Raw genomic sequence first — 14,081 nt, forward strand, 5'->3', positions numbered from 1 at the left:
TCCTCCTCAGCTCAGCACTCAACAGGAACCTTCAGACAAACAAGCCTGCTTTGTTTGCCCGGCTCATGATTTCTTTTTGAAGGCTCCTCACTGCTTTTATGTATTTATGTTGAACACAAACGGCTTTGTTAGCTGTTGATTTCCCTTCATGGAAGTCAACCTAATGTGTTTCCTCCTCTCTCTGGAATTCACCAGTTCTGTCCCTTGGATGGCATCGCTCAGGGTCTGCACCTCAGTTTAGATTTCTCTTTCCCAAGGTCAGTGATGTACAGTGCAAAAGTGGGAATTTTATGGACTACCAAAGCGTTATTCCCTCAGGGAACGTTTAGGATTTTTCTGTGTGCTCAATTTCCTTTGAAGTGCAAACAAAAGATAATTCCAAAAGAAAAACTTGGACTTTGAAAATACTTTTCTTAGCAAATTGCCAGGACTTTTCATGAGGGGAAGAAACTTCATTTTTAATGAGCTTCCTTTCAAAATCAAAGCCCACATTCCTCTCCTAGCCAAGAGTTCTGCAATACTGAAATAAGCCTTACTGTACCTCTTCCGTGGCTGATAGCAGAGATTTAAGTACTTGCTTATTTAAGTTTTACTCTATTCCATCCAAGACTGACCACTAATAGAGTTGATTTTAAAAGTATTATTTGTTCCACAGACAAAATCACATTACCTCAGCATAAACCAGGACTTTAGTTGATTCGATACAGCCTTTGCTCTTCCCTAAGACTTTATATGTTTCCTGCACCAACTTTAGGTTAATTTATACTTACTGTGGCTGGAGCACTTTGATTTTTTTTTTTTCCTCACTAAGAACAGGTTGAAAAAAGGCCTAGGAACTGTCATTACTTGTCAGAAGGTTCTGGCAGTCGTGTTGAGAGCAAAGGTCTCTTTGTGAAGCAGATCTCAGGAGCTCGTGTAAAGAACAAGACCTTGCTTCCATTCAGATGTGAATTCTCTCCATCTCACCTAGCTAAGCTACAAGTCAACGGGCATTCACCTTGAATGAGCAGGAACAGCACCCAAAATAAATAACCAGGAGTGTTTCTGACAAGTTGGCAAAACAAAATCAGTGCTTTGCTCTTCTGCTTCATGGGAAGCACTAAGTCATACACCATAGAAACACTTTCACCAAACTAATCACAGAAATAATTATGCTGAAGTACTGGTCGTTACTGAACAACTACAAAATAAACTTCAACGCTGTTCTATACCCTTGCCTTGCCAGAAACTTGAACCTAGACAAAACAAAACAGGAAAGCCCGTGCCACACCCTCCCTTGCTGAAGCAATAACAGGCTGCAAAGTCATACATGCAGGAAACACAAATGCTGCTTGTCCAAAAGTTCCAGACACAAGAACGAGGTACCCCAAAAAGGTAAGACTTCTGTACTCGAATTGTTGTGAATGGGGAACTGCTGAGTTCCTATCCTTGCAAGTTCAGCTCCTGTAGAACCTGACAAATTTGGGACTGCTTACTTGTTTTTAACTTGTGGAAACTTTGGGCACAAGTCTGCTGCATCAAGTGGAAGAGATCCTAAGTGCTGGTTGACAGAAGGAGTTTTAAATTTAGCTAGACAGAAGACAACAGAAAGACAACTATTTTATAGCACCACCCCAGGTGCTCTGGAGAAAAGCAAAGAAAAAGCTTACACTTCTACAGAGGCAGACAGCACATTTTGCCCTCTCTCTTCTTCCACAATGATCTGCTGAAGCTCACCTTGATGTTAGTACAAGGAAGAACTTCAAGAGAGTCAGAATGTGAGAAGAAAAGGTAATGCTCCTGTTCTCTCATGCCTTTTCTCAAGCTTCAGAACTAAGTCAGCCCAAAACCTAAGCAATGGGAGATTTAAGATCAGACAACCACCTTTTCTCAGGGCTCAAAAAACATCCAAACCAATTAATACGATCCAAAGGAAAGGGGGAAAATTGGCAAAGGGCAAGTTAGAAAAGAGAAGCTCTTTATCATCTTCCTCATCTGACATCCCTCTTATTCTACCCAGCAGCTGACAGACAATATTGAAGCAGTGGACCACAGCAGGAGGCAAAGCCGCTTTATTGTACTCAAGTTATTTCCTGGCCAAGTGATGAATCATAGAGGCTGAACTAGGAATGCCAAAACACAAATGTACTGGGAGGGCCATTTAACAATAAGCACACACGCTTCACACAGAGACACCCTGAAGCCCATTCAGCACTGTTTAGCATTATCTTCTGTACTGCTACATAAATGCAGAACTGTCTTACTAATAAGGCCTGTAAGCTCTGGTCGTGGATGTTCTGAAAGGTAAGCTCAAGAGTGGATATCATGGATGGAAGTATAAATGCTAATCCTATAGCTACAGCAGTCCGTAATGGCCTGTAGCAGAGACTGGAGAGAGACTACGGATGTACAAAGGCAGGTTTGTCTTTTGACACTCGAAGAGGAGCCACAGTAAGACAGGAAGAACAGAAAAGCAGCCTAGAGAGCAGACTGGCTGTTATGTTCACACTGGGGCTAGGCTGAAGCTCATCATTAGGGGAGAAAGGAAGCCCTCAGCCTCTAAGTCCACAGGTGTTCCCTGAAGGAAAAAGGGGCATTTTTACGTCTGGAGAAAGCAACAGTAGTGGCACACAGTGTGCAGACGTGGCAAAAAGACGAGCGGGAAATGCCCAAGGTTATGCTGCTCCTGGGAAAGCAGAAAAGTTTGCTTCCAGCGGGAGAGTTGAAGGAACGCGGGCAAGAGGACTTGAGGAACCTTCTGGGCCTGCAGGCAAAATGCCAAATTACCTCTTGGAGGGCAAGAGGCCATGGCAAATGGCCATGAAGGAAAAGGACAAGAGATGTTATAGCACAGGTAGCGCCAGGGACAGTCACAGTAGCAGACCCAATAGCTGAGTGCTCAGGAGCAGAGGACCCTACGTGAGCTCTGACTGCCAATAGCAAGGGACATAGGAGCTAGATGAAAAAGCAGTAATTAATGGAGGTTCTTGCATTTCTGTCATCCACTACAGGGTCTGGTAGGTTGGGGTAGGACATATTCCCAAGTTCTGAGACCCAGTACTTTGAAATGTGAAACTTACCAGGATCTGTACAAAGTCTTTAGAAAATACATACTGATTATCCCAATTATACATCCAGTTTAACCATGCAGTTGGTTTAATTAAAATATAGCTTACCTCTTCTTCATTTACATGAGATCTTTCCAAAGGCTCTAATTCAACAACTCTCCAGCTAGAAATGAAACGAGAAGTCAATTTACCTAAAAGCTAAGTCATTGTAAAGAATCACAAAGTCACCAATGTTGGAAAAGACCTGTAAGACTATGAAGTCCATCTGTTCACCTGCCACTGTATTTCCCCACTAAACCATGTTCTACAGTACAACATCTACACATCTCTTGAACGCCTCCAGGGATGATGACTCCACCACCTCCTTGGGCAGCCTGTTTCAGAGAATACTTTCTTCCTAATATCCAACCTGAGCCTTCCCTGGTGCAACTGAGAGCCATTCTCTCTCATGGTAGTTATGCAGGAGCAGAGGCCGACCCCCACCTCACCACAGCCTCCTTTCGGGGAGTTGTAGGGAGCTGTAAGGTTTCCCCTGAGCCTCTTCCCTACACTGAACATCCTCAGCTCCCTCATAAGACTTGTGCTCATCCATCACAGCTTTGTTGCCCTTCTCTGGACACGCTCCAGGGTCTCAATGAACCAGATGCACACAAAAGACAGCAATCTCCACGTAACTGTTGAGAGGGTCAGCCCAATAGCATACTTAAGCCTACAAGTATCTCTACAATTCAAATGGTACAAAATCCCTTCTATTTTTAGCCAGTCTCTGCATCTGCCATTACTCTGTACCTATTGCTTTATTTCCCTTGTGCCATCAGCTGATCAGTCTTCCTACCACCCATCTTTTTACCCACTTCTATGCACAAATTGAAATGCATATTAAAAAGCAACCACCAAGCACATGAGAAGATCGCCTCAGTATTGTAACATTATCTAATACAAATTATCAGTACCCTTAATGCTGTCACGTTCATTTTGCCACTTTCTTTGCAACTGAGGTCACGAACAAACCTTGGCGTCAGGATTTCTTTGTACTGCAGTTTCTCCAACTTTGATGGTGCCACCAGTGACATTGGAATAACAATGTTGTCTATATCATAGGAGCTCTCGCTTCTCAGCCTCCTCCTGGAGTTATGCTGTATAATAGAGTCAATTCAAGATTCATCAGCTTACAACACAAGAACTAAGTTAACTGAGAAATAATACAAATGCACAAGAAGAAACTCTTCAAGAGACTCTGGAGGTCTAATGATCTTAAAACTATCTTATCACTAAGATCTACTCCTTGCTTTCATAACTCTGAAATCAGTGGGTATTTCCCTAATTTCAATTACAATCAATTTTGAATACTTAAGAGATCTTCAAATTTAATGCTCCCTTCTTCATAACTGAATTTCTTTGCCATGATCATACCAGGATTCCTGGTTTTCTGTGCTCAGTAGTGCATGGATCCTATAAGGCTAAAAACTGAGCTTCCTTGATTACCAGAGAAAATTTAGCTTTAAATCATGATGTAGTACATAATAAGATATCTCAATTTTTAGCTGAATGGTAATGGAAAGAGATCTATTCTAAAATGCTGATTTAGGTGTTCTTCAAAGATGGCTTCATCAAAGAAGAGTAATAAGAGATCTGTGCATGGCCAAAATTGCCTGGAAGATGTGTATCAGAATTCAGTTCTCCAGCCATCATCACCAGATTAAAACTCAGCAGGCACCAGCACAGCAATAGGCCAAACAGAACTGGGGGCCTGAAACCTGAGTAGCAAAATGAATTTGTTCAGTACTTCCAATAGAGTTAAAACAAAGTTTCTTCAGGGATTTTGCTGAATCAGAGCTCTGCTGCTCCTCAGAAAATTTCTATACCAGAGGCTGAGTTGCACAGAGATTTCAAGCAGCAAAGCTGAGGCTTAACAAGTGTTGTGACTGTATTTGCACTCGGTGCACGTTTTGCACCAAGAAGAAAGTGTTTTAAGAGCTCCTGTGTAAACCTGGAAGTATAAATTAGGGTATACTCAACGAAATCTGAAAAAAAGTAAAATGAAAGGCCCAGTGCCAGTAACTGAAATGCTTGCTTTAGTTCTATTATCTGTGAAACTCTTTAACAAACAATTATCTGTTTTCCAAGCACAGATACTCCATCTGGGATAATTTACTTAACGCAAAGAAGGTTCTTTACTGTAACTTAACCCTACGTCAGATAAAAAGGGCACACATTTTTGATGACTGTTTGCAACTCCGTTAACATTTCAGCCAGGGCAGTGATGCATTTTTCTTTTACCTGTGATGAAGTGCTGTGAGTGGGCCTAGACATCGCATTGATATTGGTCACGGCTGCAAAACTGCCAGGGGATTCTGGTTCTGCATGTTGAAAGGAGAACGTCTCAAACCTACCATTACGTTCGCCTGTCATGAAAGAACAGCAATAAAAAATGCATACTGACTGTTGTCTATTAGACCAAGGATATTTTTCCATACAGTAATAGTAAAGTCATTTCTAGGAGCCCACAGCTATCCACTTGAGATTTAGTGAATACTAAAAAAAAGCTGTCTAAATAAACACTTGTTACTCATCCTGTCACTGCCGTTCCACAAAGCTCGTCCCTTTCCTTCTACAAAGGATTTCTTCTGCTGGAACCAACTTCATATGGGCAAATCCTACTTCTTATTACAGAAACCATCCTAGACTACACACAGCAAATCCAATCAGACCTAGAAGAATGCTTCCCAGCATCCCCTCAGAGCACTTCATCTCTCCGATGTACCAATCCGTGACTGACAGATTCCTCCAGATAAACGGGCAAACAACGAAACAAAACTGGCAGCGGGGCTAACAAACAAAATTAGTTTCTCCATCTCCATGTGTGGTTTCTTCTAGCACTGGCCCACTGCTCCAGAGAAATCCTAATTCCTCTTTACTCTTATTTAGTCTCAGTGGAAGCAGCATTTAAGAGGATTCAGGAGATAACCACCAGCGTTCTGCTTCCCTTCTACCCAGATGAAAAAAAAAAGAGAACGAATTAACAACTAATAAAAAAGAAGCAGCAGATTCCAACTTGAAAAAAGAAAAGCTAAGTCAGATCCTACATCCAAGCAGGCCGGGTCAAGGACACGAACTCCCATCTCCCAGGCAGCACTGCAGCTCCCTGGCACACAGCTTTTATTTTTGGCCTTGTTCATCAGGCTGACCTTCCCCATGGATAATTTCTCCTAGACAGAGCCCAAATTAGGAATAAATATGTAGTACTACACCCATAGCACTAATAAACTGGAACTGCTGCTGCTACTCACGACTATACTACAAAGCAGTTCTCTGGCATTGGGAAACTGTGATCCTTATGATAAAAGATAGGTTTTTTTCTTCTGTTACCCTGAGTAGCCACATACTATTAGCAGAGGACTAACTGTATCTTCGGAAGGTTTATATCAAGAGGTTCTCTCTGTGGTGCTCCCAGTATCTCCAGTTGTTGCTCTCAGAGTGCACGACAGCTCACTTGGGGAAGCAGCATGGTCACAAGGAGTGCTGGGTCAGCACGTGCCTTTGGGGGCATCTTGGCTTTCTTCTTGCTCTTAAGCACATCATAACTTTTGGCTGAATTCTCTCTGTGGCAATTCCCACACCTGTGTTCCTTTACCTGGATTACAGCTTTACCCAGATCCCTGCTAGAAGTGTATTTTCCCATCATGTTAACTGATGATTTTAGTTCTTTCCTAGGGGACATTTTACACTACTACAGTTTGCCTTCCTACTTATCATTTTTCCTTGTATCTTTTGGGAGGGTTTTTGCCAAAAGTTTTCCCAAAGTTCACATAAATGAACCTGTAATAGAATTTGTTAGATTTTACATCCCAATGGCCTGGAGAAGTAAGATGCTGTTTAAATCTACATGGGCGTGTTGAATTTCCTGTCTATATGATCACATTGCTCTTCGTGGCTCTGTAGAGATTTCAGGGCAGCTTCTATTAATTTACCTGTTGCTGAAGTGGAGATTCAGTGGCTTAAAATATAAAGGTAACGAGTGAAAACACTAATTATAAGCACTGGTTACCCACAAGTCCTCCTAACAGCCTGGAAGGAAACCAGAACCACAAATGACAGCAGACAAGAAATGAAGCACTGCTGACCAAAGATGCCAGGAATAGTAAATGTTTGGTTGGGCACGTGATTTGACAGATAACTTTGCAATTCAGTCAGTTTCACTAGGCTACTATAAAAAAATTCATCATGAAAATAATGACACCCAGCATTACAAAAACACAGTGGGACTGCTAAGCAGCTTCCCTAAAGAGCATTCTAAAAATGAAATACAGAAGCTTGCCTCCTTTTGCAATGCACACTGAAGAAAAAAGGAGAAGGATTATGATGCTTTACAATAGCACATTACTTTTCCTGGCATTTTAAGTCTATTCCTTTACTCCTGAAGAGTTTTTCAATACTTCCCTTTTTGGAGACACCTCAGAATTTGTTCACAAAAGCCCAATGACAAACTCATTTATAAGTACATACTCTTGAACAAACAGAAGTGCCTTAAACAACAGTTTTTCTCTTACCCACTGCTGTCTCACTTAGATGTCTTTTCTTTCTTCCTTCCGACAGCTGCTCAGATGTTCCTGACACTGATTGAGATTTGGAATTAGATAAACAGCTATTGTTCCATCGTTTGAGAGCAACATTATGATGGTTATAGTCTACAACAGAAAAAGCAAATATCAAGTGAACTTATTCTCCATGGCTGCAGTTCCAGGCAATGCTGGTGAACTATTTACAGCGGAAAAGGCAAACTTCAGGTAAGGATCCAAACATTGAAAACACTGCGGTGGGGCACCTGTGTTTGCAGAGAACTTGTACTCCAAACTCCCTGCACTGTGCTGGTGCCCTCCTGATGGGATTGCTTCAGCGTAACTGCAGTACCTGTGTTCTAGAGATTCCTCTTCCACCAAAATCCCTGGCCAGTTACCTTCTCTGATAACTGCCTTTGCAAAATTTACAAATTGAATGTTTTTGGGACAAACTAATGAAAAACAGTCTTGCAAACATTACACTATTTTGCCTTACGTACCATTTTCTGGAGCTATTTTAAACTCCACTCCAGGATACGAGGCATCAACAGGTTCTCCCTTGACGTCATCCTTCCTTAATAATGTTTCAAAGTATATGTGAAGAGGAATATCTAAAATAAACAATCCAAACAAAACAAGGTTTAGATGGTAACCCGTGAAATAATGAAATATGTGTCATCACTAGAGGTCTAGGAATCAATTTACACGACACTGTATCATATCATCTTTGTCTTGAGTCCTGTGACTCATGAAATGGCACAGCTCTGAGATCTGCTCACTACAGCATCTGCAGTATCTTGACACTGTCAATATGGACACAATCTAGGTGAACATCTGAAACCGGGAAAAGCCCAAAGGAAAACCTGATGACCACATCCCAGCCAGACATTTCAAAGGTGTGACTTTCACATACATAAACAAGAAATTGCAGGGAAGGTAACTCTCAGCAATTATTGCACGTGTGCATCTAAAACAAGTACGACATCAGATGGGCGGGGAGGCACTGCTGCCCAGAGAGCTGTGGGTGCCCCATCCCTGGAGGTGCCCAAGGCCAGGCTGGATGGGGCCTGGGCAGCCCGAGCTGCTCCGTACAGCTGTTTGGAACTGGATGGGCTTTAAGGTCCCTTCCCACACAAACCATTCTGTGATTCTAAGATAATCTCCTGTAATTGCTGAGAGGTAAGACGTGAAGGTACCTTTCTTTCTGCTAGTAGAAAATGAGTTGTACTATGGTAGAAACAAGTCAAAGTTTAGCTTGGCACTGCAACCTGTGCCAACAAAGGCATTATGCTTGAGTGGTTCCAAGCCCTCCTGCACTGTGAGCTTTTAAGGACCAGTAAGGCAATTAAAATCCAGGTAGGACTTAAATTTAACTGATGCTCCTCAACAAATCACAGTGTGGACACTCTGTAGATTCACAGCTTAGCTTCTTTAGTCTTCAGTGGCAAAGTAGAAAATTCAAGGTTGTATTACTCTGGAATAAACTGTGTCTGTACCTGCCACAACTCCAGAATTGATCTTCATGAAAACAAGCTCTGGAGGATAAAAGGAGAGAAAGACTGAGGTCCTCCCCTCTTGACTAGCTTCTGTACTGAGCCCAGCACGATAAAGAGCACACAGGGCACTTTCCCTATAATCTACAAGGCTTTTGGTTCAGCCTTTTGGGTACAAGTAATTAACACTTTTCAAAATTGCTACTGCTGAGAGCTTAGAGGTAATTTCAAGATACATTCCTTCTTTCCCTCTCTGGCAAAGGCTATAGCAGGAAATATAATTCATTTCCTGAGGGAGTTCTAACCAAGAATTAGTCTGCAAAACATCTCAAGTGGTAAGGAATTTAGCCACTGTTGTTAAGACAGGAAGGCTTAAGAAAAATAGGTCACTATAAGAAAAGACTTTCTGGAAATAAAAAGAAAAAAGAGAAATTAAGTAGAAAGAAATATGTCAACATAAGAAGCAGGCTTGACAACTGTTACATTCAGAGGACTGAGTACGGGGCCACAGGGTGGGCATTAAATTATTTTTATTTACATACGACCACGGCCTCATGTGCCTTGAGGACTTGCCAGGACAGAACCTTTCAATGTATTTTGCTAACTAAAAAGAACAAATTATTTCAATTTGAAACTGATCTAAGTAGGTATTTAGTCTCAAGATCAAAGCTGACCTGCAAAAGGTCTTCTTCCCCTCAAGGTTTTTGGCACATTTCCTTTTCTACCTCTGAAAAAAGGTAAAGAAGGTCTGAAAAGTTTATTAGTCATGACATTCATGTAAAGGAAAAAAAACCACCAAAGTTCTCTTGATTTCTTCTTCACTGGAACAGGCTGCCCAGGGAGGTGGTGGAGTCTCCTTCTCTGGAGATGTTCAAGACCTGCCTGGATGCCTACCTGTGTAGGGAACCTGCTTTGGCAGGGGGGTTGGACTCGATGATCTCTGGAGGTCCCTTCCAACCCCTACAATTCTGTGATTCTGTGATTCTTGACGAACAACCTCACTGTCTCAGATTACGTGCTCCTGTCCCTTAATTAAAATGGCAACAGCATTTGTTCCAGATTAACCACAAACTAGGTGCTAAAGCACCAGGCCCAGTGCCTTAGATAAAACCTACAAAGTTCCGTCCTTGAAAGCGTAAGCTTGAAAACCACTTTCATGCTCAAGGTATGATGCAATCACCTGCACTTTTTCATGAAAGACCCTCTGTAATATGGAATCTCTTAAGACTTGGATCCATGATATCATTATATTTCCTGAAGCAAGCAAGTCTAATTGCACAGTTCTATCACCTCGCCTGCAAATAATGATTCTCCTTTGAAATTAAAAAATACAAATAAAAAAATAGGTACAAGAACAATATCTGAATTCTATACTGAATCCATCATCACACGCTGAAAAACCTAATCCTCAGAGCTTCAGAATACGACAACACCAAACGTTATTTTCTAACACACAGAGGAAATTAAAAAGAAAGCCTTTTTTTCTGCTTTGTTGACAAACTTATTTTATTCAGAAGAAAGTGATAGAAGATGTGGGGATACCAGGAGTTGTATTTTGAGAGAAGTTATCCTTCTGGAAAGGGTTAACTAAGGAAGCTGCAAAGAAGACACGAAAGTGAATCACACTGCCTGATCAAACTGGAAAATTTCTAGCATACGCTCACTCACCATTACTTGATAGAAAAGAGAATGACAAATAACTAACAGTCCTCTTGACAAGGAAAAGACAGCAAAGTGAACAGAGCGTGATCCAGAGCAGGAATCCACGCTCCCTCAAAAGCAAGGAGTGTGTCCAAGCAGCACACAGCAGTCCAGCACTCTTATCCTGCCTTATCTATTATTAGCAAGGCTAAGGTTCCTGGAAAAAGAGGATAAATATTCCTCAAAAGAAAGATGCCCTTAGTATCACAATAACATTTTTCTTCCTTCATTCTGGCAAAATGACCTACAGTATCCACAAGGCAATCAACAGCCTTTCAGTTTCTTTTATTTTCATGATGATTAGAGTTGGTTTTCTTTTCTGATAGATTTCCAGCATTCCTGTCAAACTTCCTAGTCTCCCTTAAGACTAAGGCAAGAATGAAGGCAAGGGGCACAGCCTTATACAACTATCCCTGAACAGATATTTAAAGAAACACTGACAAATGCCTCTCAAAACATGTGCTGTGATCAGCAGTCCTTGCTCAGAAGCTGAAGCAAGGAAACAACTTGATTAGGTAGAAAAACTGGCACCGAGTGACCCAGGAAGCATGCGGGGACAGCTCTCCTCTGCAGGGATTATTTAGTGGCAAAGAAGCCCTCGTTACAGCAGGGTTCCCATACTGCTCAGTAAAAAGGTTTTGTCTAAAATCCAAAAAAAAAAAAAAAAAAAATCACAAAGAAAGAAAAAATTCAATAGTATGAATCCCTTCTGCAGACAACAGCACTTGATGTGGTAATTTGGAAGTGCAAGTTGCACTTTCAGAGCAAGGAAGAGACAGAGTCAACATCTGCATTATTGTTCAAGAAGATTTAAAGAATCAGATGTCAGAAATCATTAACATCAGCAACCACCATAAGGCTGGTTATCACTAAAACAATCACAAGAACTACAAAAACTTTCTGAGCCTAGTGCAAAGGGCCTGAGCTAAAAGCTGCCCACGAAGCAACAGAACCAAGATGTGTGGGAATAGCACCATTCAAGGGATTGCCACTGACTTGGAGTGGACACACTGTGAAACTTAGCACAAAGAAGCCCAAATTCTTCCCAGACCACACTTTCTTAGCTGCAAGTGCCTTACTGGTATGGAAAATTCAGATGTGTTTTTCAAATATCAGTGTGAAACTACGATTTTCCTTCAGCCTAAACACGTGTGTTCTGCCAGTAGGAAGTTTTCTGTAAGAACTATTAAAAACCACTCCAAAGGAAAGTTAGTCCACAGCCTGCACAGCTCTCACAAGCACCCAGCCCTCTGTGGAGGCATGGAGTTTGGGTTACTTACCTGAAGGGAATGATAGGACTGGATGGAAGGAAGAGTCCAGCTCTTGCACGTAATCCAGCATTTTAGATTCCGGGCTGTACTCGCTACTGCTCAATGCTGAGGTTGGCACCACACATGGTAACTGAGTTCTGTATGGAAAGGAGGTATCTCTAAAAGATGAAGTCTGCATGGAAACACAGGAACAAAGGTTAACTTCTCTTTTACTCACTTAACTTCCCTCCAGCTGGATCAGAAGAATAAAAAAGCTCACAGTCACTCTTTGACATGTGAATGGGAAAAGTACTCGCACAAATGTCAGATAATCTACATATGACTAACTCTTCTATGGTGCACAATACAAAGAATATAAAAATACCCTTTTATTAGAGGCCAGGAACCAGTTGTCAGAGTTTCCAGAGCAAAATGTTGCAGTTCCAGTCATTATTCCTATATAAACCCATGGCCAAAAAGCTACTTCTCTGGACAGTGTGAGCTTATATATTTTAAAGCAAGACAATATTAAATATTTTGTGCATACTATTTACACAAAGCAAGAGGACAGAGTCCTTCCCTTGTTATAACACATATGAAAGAAGATACAGAACAATAAATACAGGAGATGGATGCACTGACTGATTAATAGGTAATATGAGAACTACTAGACGGAGCAGAACTGTGAATATGAACGTAGCTGCTTGTTTGCAAGGCCTGTTAAGGGACAGAAAGTAAAATGACGGATTGCATGGGACTGGTGGGTGCAAAGTAGCAAGACAGAATGGCAAAACACAACAGGAAAGGACAAAGCAGCAGCATGCAGGCAAAATGCTGAGACATGCTTAGAGAAGGAAAGAGTGGAACATAGTACTGCTAAGCAGTAGTCAAAACAAGCCCATGCTTCAGAACAAGCTACTGCAGGAAAGTAGTGTTGCTGATGTCACTTTCAGCTTTACTAGGTACTACGAATAGCAGCCCCAAAGGTACTGGCATTTTTAAGGTCATCCATTGCTGTTGTGCTCAAAAAAACCCAGGGTTTGCTGCTTTGCCAAATGCTGCAAAACCTAAAATGAGCAGAGAGGAAACAGGAACCCTGAAGTATCAGCTTCTAGCTTAATACTGTGGAAACAGCCACGTCTATTGTCTCCTGGAAAAGGATTTCAACTTAATAAACTAAGAATGAATGTCACAGTGGTCTTGATTTTCTTAAGACTTTTTATGGAACAAGAGGAAACCAGCCAACAGCTGCATCAGAGGGAAGACGATCAAACAAACTTTACTTGTATTTTTAGTCGTCCTGCTTCCTGAATCCATGACATCTCTAGCTGCTTCCTCCTGCCTGAGAGACTCCGGGCTGTATTCTAGCAGTGTCACTCAACTGCTAGTGATGCAGTGCTAGCATCCACCACTCTCTCTCTCTCTAATTAACTGTAGTTTGTACTTCTGTGATGTGGCATCAGTATTGCAACCCATGCTAAGTCAGAAAATAGTAAATTGTTCACCTTTGTACTGCAGGATAGATTAAAATCATACGAGCTGCATGCTGCGACAGTGGAGCAGGGGAGACCCTGTGGTTCTGAGGACTGCTTGTTGTATTTCACATTTTTATCAAAACATTAACAGTCCCTAAGCCACCTTGACCTCTATACATGGGTTTACATGGAACTAGTTTCAACTTCATGTGGAAATAATTCTTTTCTAGCCCAGGACTCCTTCAAATCAGTGTTGTGTTATTTCCCACGTCAGACATATGGGATACTTCTTCTGTTAAACTTTAAACACCCATGAAGTGTTGGCAGAACAGGGACATGTTTGGAAACACCAGAGGGGTAAGCTCTAAAGCAGACTGAATGTTTCCCATTATACAGACCATTAAGCTAAAGCCTAAAGAGCTTTTACCTGCATGCAATTTCTAAATTTGACTTTCCAAAACTTCATAAAACCCCATTTTCACCAGATTTTGTTTTTCTGGAATGAATTGGTTTCCTGAATGTCCGCAACTTTAAGCTGTTGCTGCACTCACTCTGC

At 41.5% G+C, this 14,081-nt stretch overlaps 2 protein-coding genes across 16 annotated transcripts in view; one reads left to right on the top strand and one right to left on the bottom strand.

The window, feature by feature from the left end:
• Positions 1-14,081, top strand: part of RPE (ribulose-5-phosphate-3-epimerase) — a 55,885-nt gene that overhangs the window by 9,964 nt on the left and 31,840 nt on the right. For 8 of the 10 annotated variants that reach the window (XR_008204697.1, XR_008204691.1, XR_008204694.1 and 5 more), the window contains exon 6: positions 7,644-7,834. Coding sequence is in view for 1 of the 10 variants with exons in the window: in XM_052675136.1 (XP_052531096.1) it covers positions 7,644-7,661 (18 nt within the window). In the remaining 9 variants the exon portion in view is untranslated. Of the gene's footprint in view, positions 1-7,643; positions 10,665-14,081 lie in introns of those variants that run through there. The other 2 variants (XR_008204699.1, XM_052675136.1) reach the window with 2 other exon arrangements.
• Positions 1-14,081, bottom strand: part of KANSL1L (KAT8 regulatory NSL complex subunit 1 like) — a 57,202-nt gene that overhangs the window by 5,076 nt on the left and 38,045 nt on the right. For 5 of the 6 annotated variants that reach the window (XR_008204683.1, XR_008204686.1, XR_008204682.1 and 2 more), the window contains 6 exons: positions 12,081-12,243; positions 8,107-8,217; positions 7,598-7,735; positions 5,328-5,452; positions 4,059-4,183; positions 3,156-3,210 (listed from right to left, as the gene is read on the bottom strand). Coding sequence is in view for 1 of the 6 variants with exons in the window: in XM_052675100.1 (XP_052531060.1) it covers positions 3,156-3,210; positions 4,059-4,183; positions 5,328-5,452; positions 7,598-7,735; positions 8,107-8,217; positions 12,081-12,243 (717 nt within the window). In the remaining 5 variants the exon portion in view is untranslated. The remainder of the gene's footprint in view (positions 1-3,155; positions 3,211-4,058; positions 4,184-5,327; positions 5,453-7,597; positions 7,736-8,106; positions 8,218-12,080; positions 12,244-14,081) is intronic. The other variant, XR_008204684.1, reaches the window with a different exon arrangement.

Source organism: Tympanuchus pallidicinctus, unplaced genomic scaffold, assembly GCF_026119805.1.
Source record: "Tympanuchus pallidicinctus isolate F22 unplaced genomic scaffold, pur_lepc_1.0 scaffold15, whole genome shotgun sequence".
NCBI lineage: Eukaryota > Metazoa > Chordata > Aves > Galliformes > Phasianidae > Tympanuchus > Tympanuchus pallidicinctus.